The sequence below is a fragment of the Rhinichthys klamathensis genome, unplaced genomic scaffold, assembly GCF_029890125.1.
Source record: "Rhinichthys klamathensis goyatoka isolate OS25496 unplaced genomic scaffold, OSU_Roscu_1.1 h1tg000523l_1, whole genome shotgun sequence".
NCBI lineage: Eukaryota > Metazoa > Chordata > Actinopteri > Cypriniformes > Leuciscidae > Rhinichthys > Rhinichthys klamathensis.
The window spans coordinates 3102961-3120418 of NW_026607002.1; the positions used below are offsets into that span (position 1 = coordinate 3102961).

Here is a 17458-nt window from a genome sequence, read left to right on the forward strand (position 1 = left end):
AGAAGGAGGATCGTTCAAATTTTATTGTATGTTGAATGACATATTATGTCTTTGTGTCAGTTTATTGTTTAAAATGGTCCTTTTCGTGTGTGTATCCTGGATGTTTAAAACAATGGGGCGGTACTTCCGTCTACATCCAGAAAGTGATTACAAAAATGGCACCAGATATATTTTCTATGTAAATTTTAAAGGAACACTCCCCAGTTTGTTTCATATTAAACTATGTTATTCCCTTATCTAAGACGAGTTGATACATACTCTCTTGTCTCAGTGTGTGCACTCAATCGCTCTGGCGCGCGGCGACACTTTGATAGCACAGAGCAGTTGCTCCGTTGCGCTTAAAGAAGATTAAAGAAAATAGTCCAACGCCGTGGTACAACGAGCACCCTCGGGCCCTTAAGAGAGCAGCCAGAAAAATTGAGCGTAGCTGGAAGAAAACCAAACTAGAGGTATTCCGGATTTCATGGAAGGAGAGCTCGATCGCATACAGAGATGACTTAAAAACTTCTAGATCTGCTTATATTTCAAACCTATTAGAAGAAAATAAACATAATCCTAGGTATCTGTTTGAAACAGTGGCTAAACTAACGAAAAAGAAAGCTTCAAGCCCAGAAGTGTCCAAGCAACACAGCTGTAATGACTTCATGAATTTCTTCACTTATAAGATTGATAATATCAGGGACAAAATGATAACTATGCAACTGTCTACTACAGTATCGCATCAGGGGGTACATTGTAGGCTCCCTGAGGAAAAATTTGGTTCATTTGTTGCTATAGGAGAGGAAGAATTTTGCAAACTCATCTAAATCGACAACTTGTATGTCAGACCCTAACCGACTAAACTACTGAAAGAGATGCTTCCAGAGGTCATAGATCCTCTTCTTAATATCATTAATTCGTCTTTGTCTCTAGTATACGTGCCTAAACACCTTTAAGCTGGCTATGATAAAACCGCTTTTTAAAAAAAACGCAACTTGATCTTACAGAATTAGTCAATTACAGGCCAATCTCGAATCTGCCTTTTCTGTCAAAGATACGGGAAAAAGCAGTATCCTCACAACTGTGTTCCTTTCTTGAAAGAAATGATATCTGCGAGGATTTTCAGTCCGGATTTAGACCGTACCATAGCCGAGAGCAGTCTCAGTGCTATGGTACGGTCTAAATCCGGACTGAAAATCCTACCAATTCACAAAATTAACGGAATGCATAGCTGATATAAAAAATTGGATGACTAGTAATTTCCTACTACTAAATTCTGAAAAAACCTAGAATACTGTCTAACACTTGATGGCTGCTCTGTTAAGTCTTCGTCGTCGGTTAGAAACCTGGGGGTGCTCTTTGATACCAATCTTTCATTTGAAAGTCACGTGTCTAGTATCTGTAAAACTGCATTTTTCCATCTTAAAAATATATCTAATATAGAGCGTTTATACGCCCGTATAAATATAACTAATTATTATTCATAACGGATTATGATCAATAATTAATTATTTAATTATTTTCAGAATTTACTGTAGCAGAATCAATAGTATGATCATTTTATCAGTTCATCCAGTGAACGGAAAGCATAAACAATTATTAATTCTATGAAATATAATATCTTCCTGGCCAAGAAAGACTAATTCCCAGCTAACAGCTAAATTAAGAAATAATTCCTGGTTTGATTAGTCGAGACTGTTTTCCAAAGATGGCTCCTGTCTGTATACACTAAGTGGACTCTCTTCATAAAATATCTTCTTATTAAACGGTCTGTACACTTACAAAGTTCTCAATGCTTCGTTTTGCATGTAGGGACCCTCATTATGTTACTGTGTTAGTGTGGGGCTATTTTGAGTCTTGTTAGTGGTATAAACTAGCGATTTATTTTTACTTAATAGATGCCCCCATTACTAGCGTTATACGCTAAACAGTTTTTAGAGATAAAACTCTTTACATTCGATTATCATGAAAACAAATTTCAGAGAACGGTTGACTAGGTACCAATGTTTTATTAGACCAAAGGTTCATTTTGCGCCGGAGTTCCCCTTTAAGCTGAGACTCCTACGTAAAAGTTTTTAAGCTAAATTAAGAGTTTTCTGAGAGGATTCTTTATGTATACGGGCCCAGACTGACTTTATTAATGTCACACATCTACAGAAGATCTTATTGAGAATTAACAGAGGTTTAGATGTTGAATAGATGTTAATTAACCAATCAGTAATAACATTGACCAGCTCTACCAAACGTGGATATTTTTCCACTAAGAAACTAACATTGTTATTATGTTTTGATTGATACTGTGAGAAGCTGCTTTGATCCAATCTATATTGTGAAACGCGCTATATAAATATACTTGACTTGATGTCTTATTGAAAATGTTTCGTTTGAGGTCACCATGATGGAGATCAGTGTTTGCTTTAGTTGGGCTCTTGACTCTCTTGACTATCATTACGTTGGTTCTTGATCAGTGATTGCAGGTGTTTATGGAGAACATTTCTGCATTGATAAAGCAGATCAATATGGCTGTTTTAATAACAGACAAATGACTGCTTTTTCTGTAAGTGATTACTTAAAGAATAGAAACACTATTGAAGAAGAAGAAACTCAAGAAATGAAAAAATGAAAAACATTATTGTGTTTCAGATGCTGAATGTTTATATATAAAATACTGAATTTGTTAAGGCTTTGTTTAAAACTTGTTTTGTGTCATTTATACACTCACAGACATCAACATTCGGTATATGAAACACAACAATGGTGACATGCTTCATGCCAGCATACAAAACACATTCATGGCTCCCAGCATGCATTGCGGCATGAATTAATTATGCAGCTGAATTATTGTTTGATTGTCACCATTGTTGAGGTTTGTATGATGAGTGCTGATGCCTAAGTGTATCGTTTTTAACTATTAAATAGTTTTGGGCAATCTTACACAAATGTGTTCAGTTACAAATGATTTTTTATCACATCAATGGAGTTTATCACCTTTTTCTCAAAACACATTCAATTTCCAAAAGTGAACAAACCTGCAGTAATAGCAATTGTTTAATTTCATTCCTTTGTCTATTATTAAAGCAGGCATGTCGATCTTCTTTATCAATGCAGAAAAGTCCTCCATAAACACTTGCAATTGCTGATAAAGCATCAACGTAATGAAAGTCAAGGGTCAAGAGCCCAACTAAAGCAAATACTGATCTCCATGATAGTGACCTCAAACGAAACATTTTCAATAAGACATCAACATCTAAACCTCTGTTAATTCTCAATAAGATCTTATGTATACGTGTGACATAAAGTCAGTCTGATTAGTAATAAGTGAAGCTGGTAATGCTGTTTGTGGAGTTGTTTAACCACATCTTGAGAGAGTTCATGTCTTGTATCTCCAGTTCATCTAAGGCCGTTTCTGAACAAAGTTGTAGTTTGTGTTCTTATTACTCTTTTAAAAGATGATTGAAAGAATGTTTCAGGAACATCACAATAACCTTTAAATAATATTCAGGAAACTGGACATTTTTATGTTCTCGGAATGTTAGAAATCAACGTTCCTAGAATGTTGAATTTTAAATCAAAATTAAGTTGAAAGAACGTTTGAGGAACATTATACCTTTAAAAACACGTTCCTCGAACGTCAAGAAAACTGGACATTTTTCACGTTCTCAGAACCAACACTGAATATTTAGAGAACGTTCTTATAACAAAAATCTGTTAGCTGGGTTGGTGAAAGAAATAGTTTTAGTTAAATCTATTCTGAATGGCAAACAATTACTTTGTCAATATTTTGCACACATTCCCACATTTAATTGGTGTCTGATTACAGCAATAAACCCTTAATTCACTTAAAGCTGCATAATCTCGAGTGATAGTAAGTGTGATGATCATCTGCTAAATGAGCAACAATGACCACAATTCACTCCTTCAGTCAGTGAAGCTCCCACAGCCGTTCATGAGAGTTTAAATGCTGGAGAATATTCCCATCTTCCCACAGGAGAAGAAGAAGCAAGCAGGAGGAATTACTCCAGGAGAAACTACGGACATACTATTGGAAAGATGGAGATTAAGGAAGAACCCTGCAGAATAAAAGATGAAGATACAGAGGAACAAATAGGTTGGTGTTTTCCTTCATTCTCTTTAATGACTGATGAGGAACATTAAGATGAAAACTCACATATAAAAATAACATCTAAACCTAGATACTAGTAGAGTCAGGAGTAAACTGGATATGTGCAAAATTGAGATTTTGAACAATGTTTATTTTTGTTTCTCATGTATCCTTTTATTGAATTATGGGAATTCCATTTGTTTATCTTAGACCTGATGGAAGTGAATGAAGACAAACAGCATCAGTTTCAAAAACCGCATTATTTCACAAATGAAGATGGAAATGCAGTCGTTTCAAAGACTGAAAAAAGTTTCAAACAAGCTGAAAAATCTGGAGTCGAAGGATCTTTAACCTGTTCTGAGTGTGGAAAGAGTTTTGTATCTAAATCAAAGCTGAACTCACACATGATGATTCACACTGGAGAAAAGCCTTATACATGCACTCAGTGTGGAAAGAGTTTCACTCAGAAAGGTAATCTCAAAGATCATCTGCGCCGTCACTCTGGATTGAGATCATTCAGCTGTGATCAGTGTGATAAAACATTTGTTGTGGAATCAAGCTTAAAAAAACATTTTAATGTTCATTCTGCTGTGAAGCCTCACTTTTGCTCTGTTTGTGGAAAGAGTTTTTCACGAGTGCAACAGTTAAAAGAACATGAGAGTATTCATACTGGTGTGAGACCTTATGTGTGCTTTGACTGTGGAAAGAGCTGTATTACATCCAGCCACTTAAAAAGACACCAGAGAGTTCATACTGGAGAGAAACCGTACAAGTGTTCACACTGTGGAAAGAGTTTCTCTCATTTCGGAAACCTGAAAAAGCATGAGAGAGTTCATACTGGAGAGAAGCCGCACAAGTGTTCACACTGTGGAAAGAGTTTCTCTCAGTCAGGACACCTGAAAGATCATGAGAGAGTTCATACTGGAGAGAAACCGCACCAGTGCTCTTCATGTGGGAAGAGTTTCAGCCTATTGTCTAATCTACAACGACATAAGAAAAAGCATTGTCTGAATGTGTCTAAGTGAGCAATGTTCAGATCCATGACTTGATTTGATATTCAGATTAAGCAAAAAATGGAATTACCTTAAATATAGTAATTTAATCTAAAATTAGGAGGAAGGTTAAAATGTTTTTTTATCGCATTGTAAGTGTTGCATGTTTTGTTCTTCCGTCACCTGTATTGATCCTCTGTTGTGTTGCACATGCGCAGTAAACACTGAGTGTTACTGTATACAAGATGAACTGAACAGTAAAGCAACAATGTGAAAATACTCGTGTCAGTGTCATCGCTCAAGCAGTGCATGGTCATCTCATACAGATAAAATTATATTTCAGAAAACTAGTGTGTTGCCATCAAATTTATGAAGGGATGCGTTTTGTTTCTTTGGGGCTGTTTACACCTGGCCACTTCATGCGTTTTCTCAGATCAGATAGCTATCTGATTTATCAAAACCATTCCATTTACACCTGGTCACATAAATGTGTTTTTGCAAAATGGATATAAATCCGATCTTCAATTCCCGCGCTATATGCAGATTTGAGTGCACGTCACCGAAAGCAACAGATATTGCTGCATTTTATTGATCATCAGCTAATTTCAAAATCAAAGATAGCAATAAGAGAGAGTATGGAAGCAAATAAGAGACATAACTATTTGAAATTTAACAGCCACTGAATACTTAAATATTTTATTTTGAAAAACATTTATCTGAATTTATTTGCTCTGAATTCACACCTTTGAAATTATTTTACTTTTTAAACCATGCGTCTGAATTTATTTGTTTTCAAATTTACCTCTGAAATTTAAATAGGCCTATGAAATTTTTTGATTTCTATTTTAAAAACCTGAATTTCGATTAATATTTTTTCAATGCTCACAAATTCAGATAAAAAAAAATCAACTTACAGAATTTCATATAAAATACATTCAGGTTGATTAAATTCGACTGCTCAAATTCAGATCGAAAAATTTAAGTTAAATATTCACATGGTAACATCCGGGCTACCCAGGATAGGCCACGCCTACACCGGGGGGAAAACAATCCAACGGTCTCCATTGATTTGCATTGCGAGAGGCTGCCTCCTCGTCATTTATGACTTGTAACAAAAAACAAATCAATGTTTAAAAGCTTTTGTGAGACAAGGTGTACAGCAAAAGAGCTAAATAACCCAGAAATGATTTTTTTATAAGCTGTCGGCTACTACTCTGACTGTGCGTTCACACCGGACGCGAATAGCGCGTCAAATTCGCGTCTGCCGCGTCTAGTTTGACGCTTGACCACTTTGTGTTAATTCGCGCGTCAAGAGTGAAACTGACGCGCGTAAAAACAGAAGTTTGAAGCGAAATTTACGCGCGTCAGAGGCGAAAAGTTTCGAACCCCGTTGGCGGCCATCTTTTTACAAGATGTCTGTTGTTGATCGGTCATTTATCGTGAGAGTCACCGCTCTGTATTTGCTCTGGAGAGCAGAACAGCGACGTAGGGATCATCATCGCCGTATTTGGGTCCACCCGACCCTTCGGAGGCGAACCCAGTTCGGCGAGTTTCACCGTTTGCTCCAGGAGCTGCGCCTGGATGACGGCCGCTTTCAGCGGTACTTCCGCCTCTCCCGTGCCCAGTTCGATGACCTGCTGTCCCGCATCGGAGCGAGGATCACCCTCCAGGACACCAACTACAGGCGCTCTATCCCGGCTGCGGAGCGCCTGTCCATCTGTCTTCGGTTAGTAAAATGTATTTGATATTTTAAATACAGTATATTCAATATGCTAACATATGCTATCAATGTTTTTTTTTAACTGTGTTCGGATACCACTGTTGGCGCTCTTTTTAGTGATAACGTTAACGTTACTCAGTTAACTGACATAAATATTCTCTTGGCAGACGTGATACTGTACATGTTTCTCTGTATAAACACTGTGATCTTTCTAGTGATTCTGAGTTAACTGCTATAACCTAGACAGTAAAATCTTTCTTGTGATACTGAACCTAGAAATTAAAATATTCATGGCATACGTGATACTGTCATGTTTCTCTGTATAAACACAGTAATCTTTCTAGGGATACTGAGTTAACTGCTATAACCTAGACATTAACCTAGAAATTAAATATATCTGTAAGCAATATGTAGTGCTTGATTATTGTCTATATGTAGTGCTTGATTATTGCCATTTTAATATACCATAAACCATTTAATAGTATACCTGTTGATTGTATAGTTTAATATGCAACTACAAGTGTACTTGTAATAATATTTATAACAATGTTTTCTAGGTTTCTTGCCACTGGGGACTCATTCAGGACGATAGCGTCCAGCTACCGGGTTGGTGTCTCCACAGTATGCCAGATCGTCGCCCAGGTAGTGGCTGCCATCTGGGACTGCCTTGTGGAGGACTACATGGCTGTTCCCACCACCGATGACTGGAGGTCCATTGCCGAGGGATTTCAGGAGCGGTGGAACTTCCCTCTGTGCTGTGGAGCGGTGGATGGGAAGCATGTGGTGATCAAGGCACCCCCCAACTCAGGATCCCAGTTCCACAACTACAAGGGAACCTTCTCTATCGTTCTCCTTGCAGTTGTGGATGCGAAGTATCGCTTCCGGGTGATTGATGTTGGGGGATACGGCAGGACCAGCGACGGTGGGATTCTTGCCAACTCCGCCTTTGGACAGGCTCTCCGGGCTGGCAGACTTCATCTTCCTCCTGACCACCCTCTACCTGGTGCTGAAGACAGAAGACCCCAGCCCCATGTCTTTGTGGCTGATGAGGCGTTCCCGCTGCGGAGGAACCTCATGCGGCCCTTCCCTGGACGCACCCTTCCTCCAGAGAGGCGTGTCTTTAATTACCGCCTCTCCAGAGCCAGGCTGGTGGTGGAGAACGCCTTTGGCATCCTCTCCTCACAGTGGAGGATGTACCGCCGCCTCATCGAGGTCCACCCTGAAGTTGCGGAGAAGTGTGTGAAGGCGACGTGTGTTCTCCACAACTTCATGCGGTATTCGGAAGGGAGAGAGGCACCTGCTGTGAGGGGCGCGGGACATGCTGGAGAGGAGCCACTGCCAGGTCTGGGTCGGGTTGCGGCCAACAACTCCTCCAGAGAAGCACTCCAGGTGAGGGATGCTTTCATGGCACACTTCTCAGCGGAGGGAGCAGTACCATGGCAGCCGACGGAGTAGCATTTGAAGTCCTCCTCATGACTTCCCCACAACGGCTCTTTTAAGAGCCACCCACAAACCTATAAAGAGCATAACTTTCTAAAAACTGTTTTCTTCCATTATTATATTTAGTATTTTTTTCCAGGTTGTCAGCATCAGTTCCAGGCTGTCAGGTCCACAACATGCACATGTATTAAGTATTTTTTTAATAAATAAAATGGAGCCAGCCTCCAAAAGTAATTAACCTGTCATTATTTTTCCCCCTCACTCAACACCATTGAGCCACTTTTATACACTAAAATATGTTGGTTGTCTTTACATTACAATGATGTTTCATATAATCTATATTTAGATATGGACTAAATAACATTCAATACAAAATTAATACGTCTCGTATATAAATAATGAAGTTCTGTGATAAAAGATTTGCTTTGTTATGCATAGAACCACACCAGGCATTTAGTCAAATTGCAAAATAATTTATTAAGGCCAATGAAATAAAATCAATATGAACAGAAAAATAATGTGCAAACTATTTACATGGAGACAGTAATAAAAAGGACCTCGCTTGGAAGGTGGAAAAGCCACAGGGAACAACATGTAGGAGAAGAGGAAGGAGGGCGTTCTGCGTTTCCTGCAGAGCCTGCTGCCTCATTTTTTTTTAAACTACTCTGGGGAGGGGGGGTCAAATTGCTCCAAATTTAGCACAATGGTGCTGTTTTCCATTAATAATTTGTACATTTTAAATTTAATGTTTTCTTTCAGGTGAGGCGGCATGCTCTGTAAAAAAGGCAGAAGGCCGAGGAGGAAGTGTTCGTCTGCGGACAGTGGCGGTGGTGTTGGAGGTCGCGCCGGAGGTTGCAGCGGAGGTTGCGCCTGAGTTTGCGCCAGAACAGCAAGAAGTTGCTGTTCCACCTCCGACGGACCATCCTGTGACCGCTCACGGGGCCGCCGACGGGCTCTCCTCCTCTGTTGGCCTGTGAAATAAAAAAATACAACACACGGTGCAATGAGAAGGCAGAAAGATGATACCTGATTTTCAAGTTCACAGTGAAAAAATTAAATTTAAAAACAAAATTTTCTAGATTTTGTGAGAATAATATCTGTGCCTGTGTGAGTGAAATAGACAGTGCTTAAATGCAAGTGTGATATTGTTTTGAACTTGCTTTAACATATATTAAGTAATTAAAGTTATACTTCAGACATATACATATATAAACATGCAAATGAACAGTAACTAAAAAGTATGTATGCAGATGATTGGTTGCATAGATTGCAATGGTCTGCATTTACAAAAACAATGATTATTAGTAAGGGGACTAATGTTTTGTGCACGTAACATGTTGAAATATTGTTTGTACTATTGCCTTCACCCACCTGTAGGTTCAGCAGAAGGGGCTGAGGGACCAGGGACTGGGGAGACAGGAGAAGAGGAGGGGGTTCTTTGACCACCCTCTCTCTGATCAAATGGCTCTGTCAAGACAATATTAAATGTTAATACATTGGTTACAATACTCAGAGAGATTACATTTCTTCATCTGTAAACATGACAGCATATATGCCATGTAATTTGGGTTTATTGGAAACACACCTATCACTGTCTCCCCTGATGGTTCTCCTAGGTGTCCCTGGTCCTCGAGGTGGTCGTCCTCTCTGATCTGGGCCTCGACCCCCTCCATATTACTTGTTGTCTCCCTTGGGGTGATGAAGGGGTCGAGGAATCCCAAAATCTGAGCGAATTTCCACCTCTTCCCAGACCCTGCTGCTGACCCACTCCTCTTGTCGGTCTCCTTCCTCTTTTCCTTCAGGTATGTGTCCCTGAGGCTTTTCCACTTTTTACGGCAGAAATCCTCTGAATAAACACATTATCTTGTTAGCGAAAATTAGTTGTATATTTTAGCAGGAAAATATTTGTAAAATAGCTGCTAGCTGGTTAGTAGGTCAATAACGTGACTCAAAAGTAAAATTTTGTACATCTTAAACTTACCAGGTTGTAAAATCTCCTCACTAATCCTCTTCCAAGCGAGGTCCTTTTTACTCCTGTCTCGATAAAAGTACGACGTTGAGTCGTAAATCTCCGGGTATCCGCTCACAGCTAAAATTAATTTCTCCTCCATTTCGAATGAGTGAATTCGAGCGGGAGTTTATTATGTCACGTTGCCACGTGAAGCAAGCAGGCTCCTGATTGGTTAACGCGGCGCGAATTGACGCAGAAGTTCAAATTTTTCAACTGGGGCGGCAGACGCGAATTCGCGTCAAACGCGAGAATGCACAAAAAGCACTACATAAAACATTCGCGCGTAACGCGCTTAACGCGCCAGACGCTCAATTCGCGCCATTCGCGCGAACTTGACGCGCGAATGAGGCGTATTCGCGTCTACCGCGCCGCGCTCTACGCCTCATTCGCGCCGCAGGAATTTTTTACGCACGTAAACGCGTCTTTGCATTGACTTAAAGGCCTCATTATGATTCTGCGTCAACTCCACGGCGTAGCTACGCCGTCACTCCTACGGCGTCGTGGCCGTTTTATGGTTCTGCGTCAGGTTGCGTTGCATCGCGGTGTATTTCACCGCCAGAAGGCTAGGGGGTGTGTGCTTCGCGAATCTTTTTGCTAGTTTGTTTTGGTTCCGTGCGCCGGTTCCGCTTTCGTTTCCATTACCCTTCAAATTGCGTAAATTGAAATTGCGAATTGAAAATACGCACAATGGAACCACGTCCATTTCGCAAAAACTCCCGTTTATCGCAAAAAAAGATTTTATGCTCGCATGAGGAGGTTTTTCAGGCAATTCGAAAAAGGAATATTTAGCAAAACTGCAATGGAAGGTTTTGCGCATTTACAGTCAGCTGACTTAGAAGACGCGGTGTGTTTGGGGTCCGTGTCCACAAATAATAATAATAATTATCATCATTATTATAACATTTATTAGGCTACATAGCCTATGTAGAAGACGCTTTTATCCAAAAAAATTAACAAAGCAATTCGTCACATCTCATTCAAAATAAAGGTTGAGTTGGACAATAATATAATACGGGGCTAAGATTATCAGAAATAAACACAAGATTTTGACGCATATTCAAGTGTTTAAGCGGAGCGCGCACTGGATGGCAGGGATAGGCGCGCTGGTGCGAACACTTGCATTTCCCTATCAACAGTGGAAACAACTTAAAATACTCTATCATTTCTGGTCATACAGAAAATAATAATAGCCTACATTATTCGCAACTAATTGTATTTGCGTAAACTCACAATAACAAGAAAACGTTGTGGTTTTGTAAAATAAAACAAAACAATCAGGCGCGCTTTCATGGTCTCCGTGAACTGAAGCGTGAGAACTGAAACAAAATATAGCCTATGTAGGCTAAAGCTTGAAATGTCCACTTTAAAACGAACAAATTCGAATCGAAAGCTTCTGATTATGTAATCCGTATGAAAGGTGCATTTCTCTCTAAAGGTGCATCCGGAGATGGAGATGTTTTTAGCCGACATTGATTTAGAAAACAATAGTTTATTAATAAACAATTAAAATGCCTCGTTATTTTTTCAGACACATTTATTATAACCTATAAATCACCTTTCTGTAGTGGTTATGGTCTTTCATTCAGCACTGCGGGAAAAATATAATTTCCAGGTTCTAATTTGGCCTTAGAAAACCAGTAAAATCTACATGTTTTCCATATTAATTTGTGAATATTTTAAATGTTTAATAAAGGAGCAAAAAATCATAAACAAATAGGCTATCTTAAATTTCGTCGATATTTTTTATTTTATTTTTATTTTTTTGCGCAGCATTTGGTGTACAGTTCAAATTAAAAAGTTTGTGTTTAACTTTGCGTTTAAAAAAAATACAACAACCGTTCATTTTTCGTTTTGCAATTACGGGTTAAAAAAGGGAAAACGAATGGACCCAAAAGTAGGCTGCTACACTGACCGTTTGGAATTAATACGAGACAGAGTTCTTTATTAAATTCATAAAAGAAACAATTACAGGAATAGCATACTGGACTCTAAACCTCAAAGAAAGGCCACAATCAAGACCTCGGAGCAGAAATGAGGGAGAACTCCTTTCCCTGCCATCAATGCTTGGATAACACACCACGTCTCCTTCCATTAATAATAATGTCTGCGGTGGCTATAGTGACACAAGGTATAGCATCTTGCTTTTGGAAACATTGGACCCGAAGCCTGTAGCTATATGTTCTATAAATGATGCCTCATCCGCATCATTCTTAATTGTTTACATTTATATCTGTACTGTGTTGTCTCTGGACCTCTGTGTCTTGAATAAAAGTTGATATAGGCTATAACGTTAAACCTACCAACGTCCGTTACCATGATTTTTGGCATGGCGAGAGGAAAAAAAGACGTTTAAGTCGCATAACATCGGTTAATGGAAACGCCGTCATTTCGCAATAGTTTTTTATCGACATAAAGAAAAAAAATCGCAAAAGTTTTGCGCAAATCTGTAATGGAAACGAGCCTAATGGCGAGCGAAAGAGAGAGAATGTTGTTGCAGCTGGAGCTAATCGACGTTGAACAACAAATGATTTTATTGCAAATGTTAAATCGCAGAAGAATCAAATGTTCCTCAACTTGATATCGTTAAAACAAACAGTGCAGTGGTCACTTTAAAAATGGCGGTATAGCGGGAGGGGGAAACTGGAAAAGCTTCACTCCCGAAATGATGTATCTGACCAATCACAGCCCTTGTGGTCTGCGTCGCCTCGACGCGTAGTTACAATTTTTTGGAGGTGCACGTCGAGCTACGGCGGAGGGGTCGGAGAGGGGTTCGCGGCGACGCAGAGAGGTCTGCGGGGGTACGCCGTCGATTCGACGCAGAAGCATAAAACAGGCTTTAACATTGAAATCACTCGCGCCTGACGCGCTATTCGCGTCCGGTGTGAACAGCACCATGAGAACTACGCCCATGAAACGCGACATGATATTGTAAAACAACAACAACAACAAAAAAAAACATTCATAATTTTAACCATGTCGATAGCTTATTTCACCACTCTATGTGAACCTGAGAAGAGGAGATATATTCAATTTACCCATTCTTCCTGCTGATGCTTCACGTCTTACATTGCCTGAACACTATACTTTTGTCTCCTTAAAGGCTGGCTTTTAGGGTTCGGAAGCTTATAAAAATGGTTCCCTTTTTTTTAGCTTGTTTGCTGTAGGCTACAACTTGTCACACAGCAGCTTTTAGGCATTTCTAAAACATTGTTATATGTTATAAGGAGGCAGCCTCTCACAATGCAAAGTCAATGGAGACAGGTTGGATTATTTCCCCCCGATGTGGGCGTGGCCTAAATATGCTCCGTCTCTACCATAGACTGTAAAAAATGGTCTCTACACAGGCTCAGCTGCTTTTCCTATCCTGGGTAGCCCGGATGTTACCATGTGAATATTTAACTTGAATTTTTTTATCTGAATTTGAGCAGTCGAATATGAGATCTGAATTTGAGCAGTCGAATTTAATCAACCTGAATGTATTTTATATGAAATTCTGTAAGTTGATTTTTTTTTTATCTGAATTTGTGAGCATTGAAAAAATATTAATCAAAATTCAGGTTTTTAAAATAGAAATCAAGAATTTTCATAGGCCTATTTAAATTTCAGAGGTAAATTCGAAACAAATAAATTCAGATGCATGGTTTCCAAAGTAAAATAATTTCAAAGGGATGAATTCAGAGCAAATAAATTCAGATAAATGTTTTTCAAAATAAAATATTTCAAAACGAAGTATTCAGTGGCTGAATAATTAAATTTGAAATAGTTATGTCTCTTATTTGCTTCCATAAGAGAGCGTTAACAGAACTGGTAAGATAATTTCCTTTCTTTACTTTTAATGAAGATGATTGTGTGTTAAGTGTCTGCGACTTACTTTCACTTTGATTTGCGATAGTTTGCGGCGCGTTGGCTTGATGAATAGACGCTCGGCTGCTCATCTGAGGTGATGCGTGTCGCAGTAGCATCATATCTGACTAACATGACATATAGCCTATATAACACGCTTTCACACATTTATTTTTTAGCATTTTTGAGAGGAGTAAAATTTAAATGTGTGGTTTCAACAGCCAGATGCATTTACACTTGTCCAGTTTCATCTGGAATGCGGCCCAGAACACCTCCTGAAGTGGTTTGAGCAATCGGATTCAAATCCGTCTCGAATTCGTTTCGGAGGGCATTTACACCTGGTCTTTTCACTAACGGATAGCTATCCGATCACAGAAAACGCATGAAGTTGCCAGGTGTAAACAGCCCCTTTGAGGAGTTTCATTATTTTCATTGCACATATGAGGCATGTGTGAAACAATGTCAACAATAGTCTATCAAATATCATTCATATTACAAAACACTTTTGAATGTTGAATGACATATTTATGTCTTTGTGTCAGTTTATTGTTTAAAATGGTCCTTTCGTGTGTGTATCCTGGATGTTTAAAACAATGGGGCGGTACTTCCGTCTACATACAACGTGACCTTTCCAACGTGATTACAAAAATGGCACCAGATATATTTTCTATGTAAATTTTAAAGGAACATTCCCCCTTTTTTCATATTAAACTATGTTATTCCCTTAACAAAGACGAGTTGATACATACTCTCTCGTCTCAGTGTGTGCACTCAATCGCTCTGGCGCGCGGCGACACTTTGATAGCACTTAGCTTAGCCCAGTTCATTCATTAAGATCCAAACCATAGATCCAAACAGAGATGAAGTTAGAAGCGACCAAACACCTCCACATTTTCCCTATTTAAATACAGTTACACGAGTAGTTACACGACCAAGTATGGTGACACAAATGGTGTCTCATTTTTAAAGAAAATGGGCTGCATAATCAAGGATTTTTGCCCGCAACAATCACAAAAAAAACTTTTGGTTTTATGTTACTTAAGTTTTACACTGTGGTTATATCTTGTATTTTGACAAACGATTTATAAAAAAAAGTAATAAAATGGAACTCGTGTTTCAGCTAAGCTAAGCTTTTTTTTTGTTTTGTCTCGATCCTCTGAACAACTTGCATGAGCTTCTATGTATGTAGTTATGGCATTAGTTTGGCAGCGCTATGTTCCTCTAGATGGCGCTTGCTTTCATTTCAACCACGTGATCTTGTTGAATCCATCGTGATCAATAAACAAGTCAACTAATTCATAGATAGATAGAGTGTTCTATAACTTTTCTTAATATATACCGAATATATGTATTTATACCGAATATTTTATAACACACTGTAACCAGTAGATTTAGGTAGGCCTACTGTTCCTTTAAGGCGGAACGCACTCTCTCACTCATGAGTGGCCAGTCGGTATGAGGAGCGCGAGCTGTGATCATCGCATGTATGCGTGTAAATCCTGTTTTATAATTCTGTTGCTCTTTCCCTGTTTTATTTCTATTCAGTAACGCGCAGTTGTTCCTGGAGTGTTTGGCAAACTCCCCCGTGTGTGCGTGGGATCTACAACGCTGATAATAAATAACCACTGTGGAATATCAGGTGAGTGTTTGCTTACATTTGGCTACAACAATTCAGGCAATCTATCCGGTCCCCTCTGTGTAAAGCGTTACAACATCTAGCCTTCTTTTACTGTCTGCATCTAACGTTGATATGAGACAGTCTATCTTATTCTCACTTTAAATATGGAGCTTTGCAGCGTCTCTGACACGAAGTTTCATCCGCTTTCTAAAAATGTGGCGCCAAATTTAATCTAGGCTAATTTCATAAAATAAAAAACATGTATCTGGACCTTACGTTTTTTCCTCTTCACTGACCGCATCTCGTTTTTAACATGTGACTAGTCTTTGATCGAAAGATAAACAGCGCATTCTTACATCAGTGTTATTATTGTTGTTTAAACTGGCAGTTTTCCTCAAACATTACGTTTAACAACATTAATATTAACGTAAGTCATAAACAGCAAGGTTTCAACCGAACTATCCATGAGTTCAAAAACCGATAATTATGGAAGCCCGTTTCCGCCACAGTTGAGTAAAAAATATAATTCTGTAAGTCATAATAATGAGAAACTTTCTCATAATATTGAGAAACTTTCTCCTAATAATGACCTAACATCTCATAATTATGAGAAACTTTCTCGTAATAATGACTCAACATCTATGGAAGCCCATTCCTATGGAAGCCCATTCCCGCCACATAAGAAAAAAATTCGAGCATTCTTAAGTCATAATTATGACATAAAAAGTCGAATTCATGACTTACTAAATCGAAATTATGACTTTAAAAGTCATAAATATGAGATACAAAGTCAAAATTTTGACATACTAAGTAGAAATTATGATTTACTAAATCGAAATTATGACATACTAAATCGAAATTATGACTTACTAAATCGAAATTTTGACATTAAAAGTTATAAGTATGAGATAAAAAGTTGAAATTTTGACATGTCAAATCGAAATTATGAGATTAAAAAAATAGAAATTATGACTTTAAAAATCGAAATTATGACTTTCCGACTGGCACTCTCATTGTTCTGATGCGACCCGACACATGATGAATTATGAACAGATTAAGGACTATTTCCAGTGGCGGTTCTAGACCATTTCAACTGGGGGGGCCAAGCTGGGGCCAGTTGTACTGTTAGAGGGGCCAGATTTAGACCTTATTGTTGTCATATCATTTTCTGCACTGCACTGCAGGCATTAACAGGCAAAATACCATGTTTATTATCATCATTCAACAATGTATTTGCATTTCCATTATATTTTTACGTTTGCATTACATATTCAGTATTAGTCCGTCACAGTAACTGAAATTGACATGATGTCCTTCTTTCTCTTTATTTTGGTGAGAACAATAGAGCAAAAGCAATGGGGACCAAGAAGCTTATTAATTCATTTACTGAAAACAACTGACTTGCTAGGTAACTACGTCTAACCGTTTACAGGGTTCCTGCACACTTTTTAAAGTCAAATTTAAGGCTTTTTAAGACCTGAAGAAATCAAAATTAATACCGTACATTAGGGGTGTGCAATATTGACAAAAATACATCTCAATATTTTCAACGTTTTGTTGATAATAATTAGATGATATTTTACTGATTGTGTTTTTGTGCTGGTGCCATGGCTGGTTTAGGCCTGTTGACAGCTGACTCACAAAGATATGCATATTTTTCATATTCTATGCAGTGGTCAGTTCACAGCAGTGACAGAAATTATTTTTTTAATTAAGGGGCAATATTTGCCACCTTAAATTGATTTCCAGGGGC

At 38.6% G+C, this 17458-nt stretch overlaps 2 protein-coding genes across 3 annotated transcripts in view; both read left to right on the top strand.

Annotated features, from left to right (window-relative positions):
• LOC130073061 (gastrula zinc finger protein XlCGF8.2DB-like) overlaps nucleotides 1-17458 on the top strand; it is a 292174-nt gene that overhangs the window by 251165 nt on the left and 23551 nt on the right. The window contains exon 1 of one of the 2 annotated variants that reach the window (XM_056238486.1): nucleotides 15537-15726. The exons of the other annotated variant lie outside the window; for it this stretch is intronic. The gene's annotated coding sequence lies outside the window, so the exon portion shown is untranslated. Of the gene's footprint in view, nucleotides 1-15536; nucleotides 15727-17458 lie in introns of those variants that run through there. 2 annotated transcript variants of the gene reach the window in all.
• LOC130073072 (gastrula zinc finger protein XlCGF7.1-like) lies at nucleotides 3778-5208 on the top strand. The gene is made up of 2 exons (XM_056238498.1): nucleotides 3778-4087; nucleotides 4292-5208. Exons 1-2 carry the CDS (start codon nucleotides 4030-4032, stop codon nucleotides 5104-5106), a joined length of 873 nt encoding a protein of 290 aa, XP_056094473.1. The 5' UTR covers nucleotides 3778-4029; the 3' UTR covers nucleotides 5107-5208.

Excerpts from the sequence above, each read along its gene's own strand:
- LOC130073072 (XM_056238498.1), top strand. The coding sequence starts at position 4,030 with ATGGAGATTAAGGAAGAACCCTGCAGAATAAAAGATGAAGATACAGAG. Across the intron at positions 4,088-4,291 it reads AGATACAGAGGAACAAATAG|ACCTGATGGAAGTGAATGAA; the intron begins GTTGGTGTTTTC and ends TGTTTATCTTAG.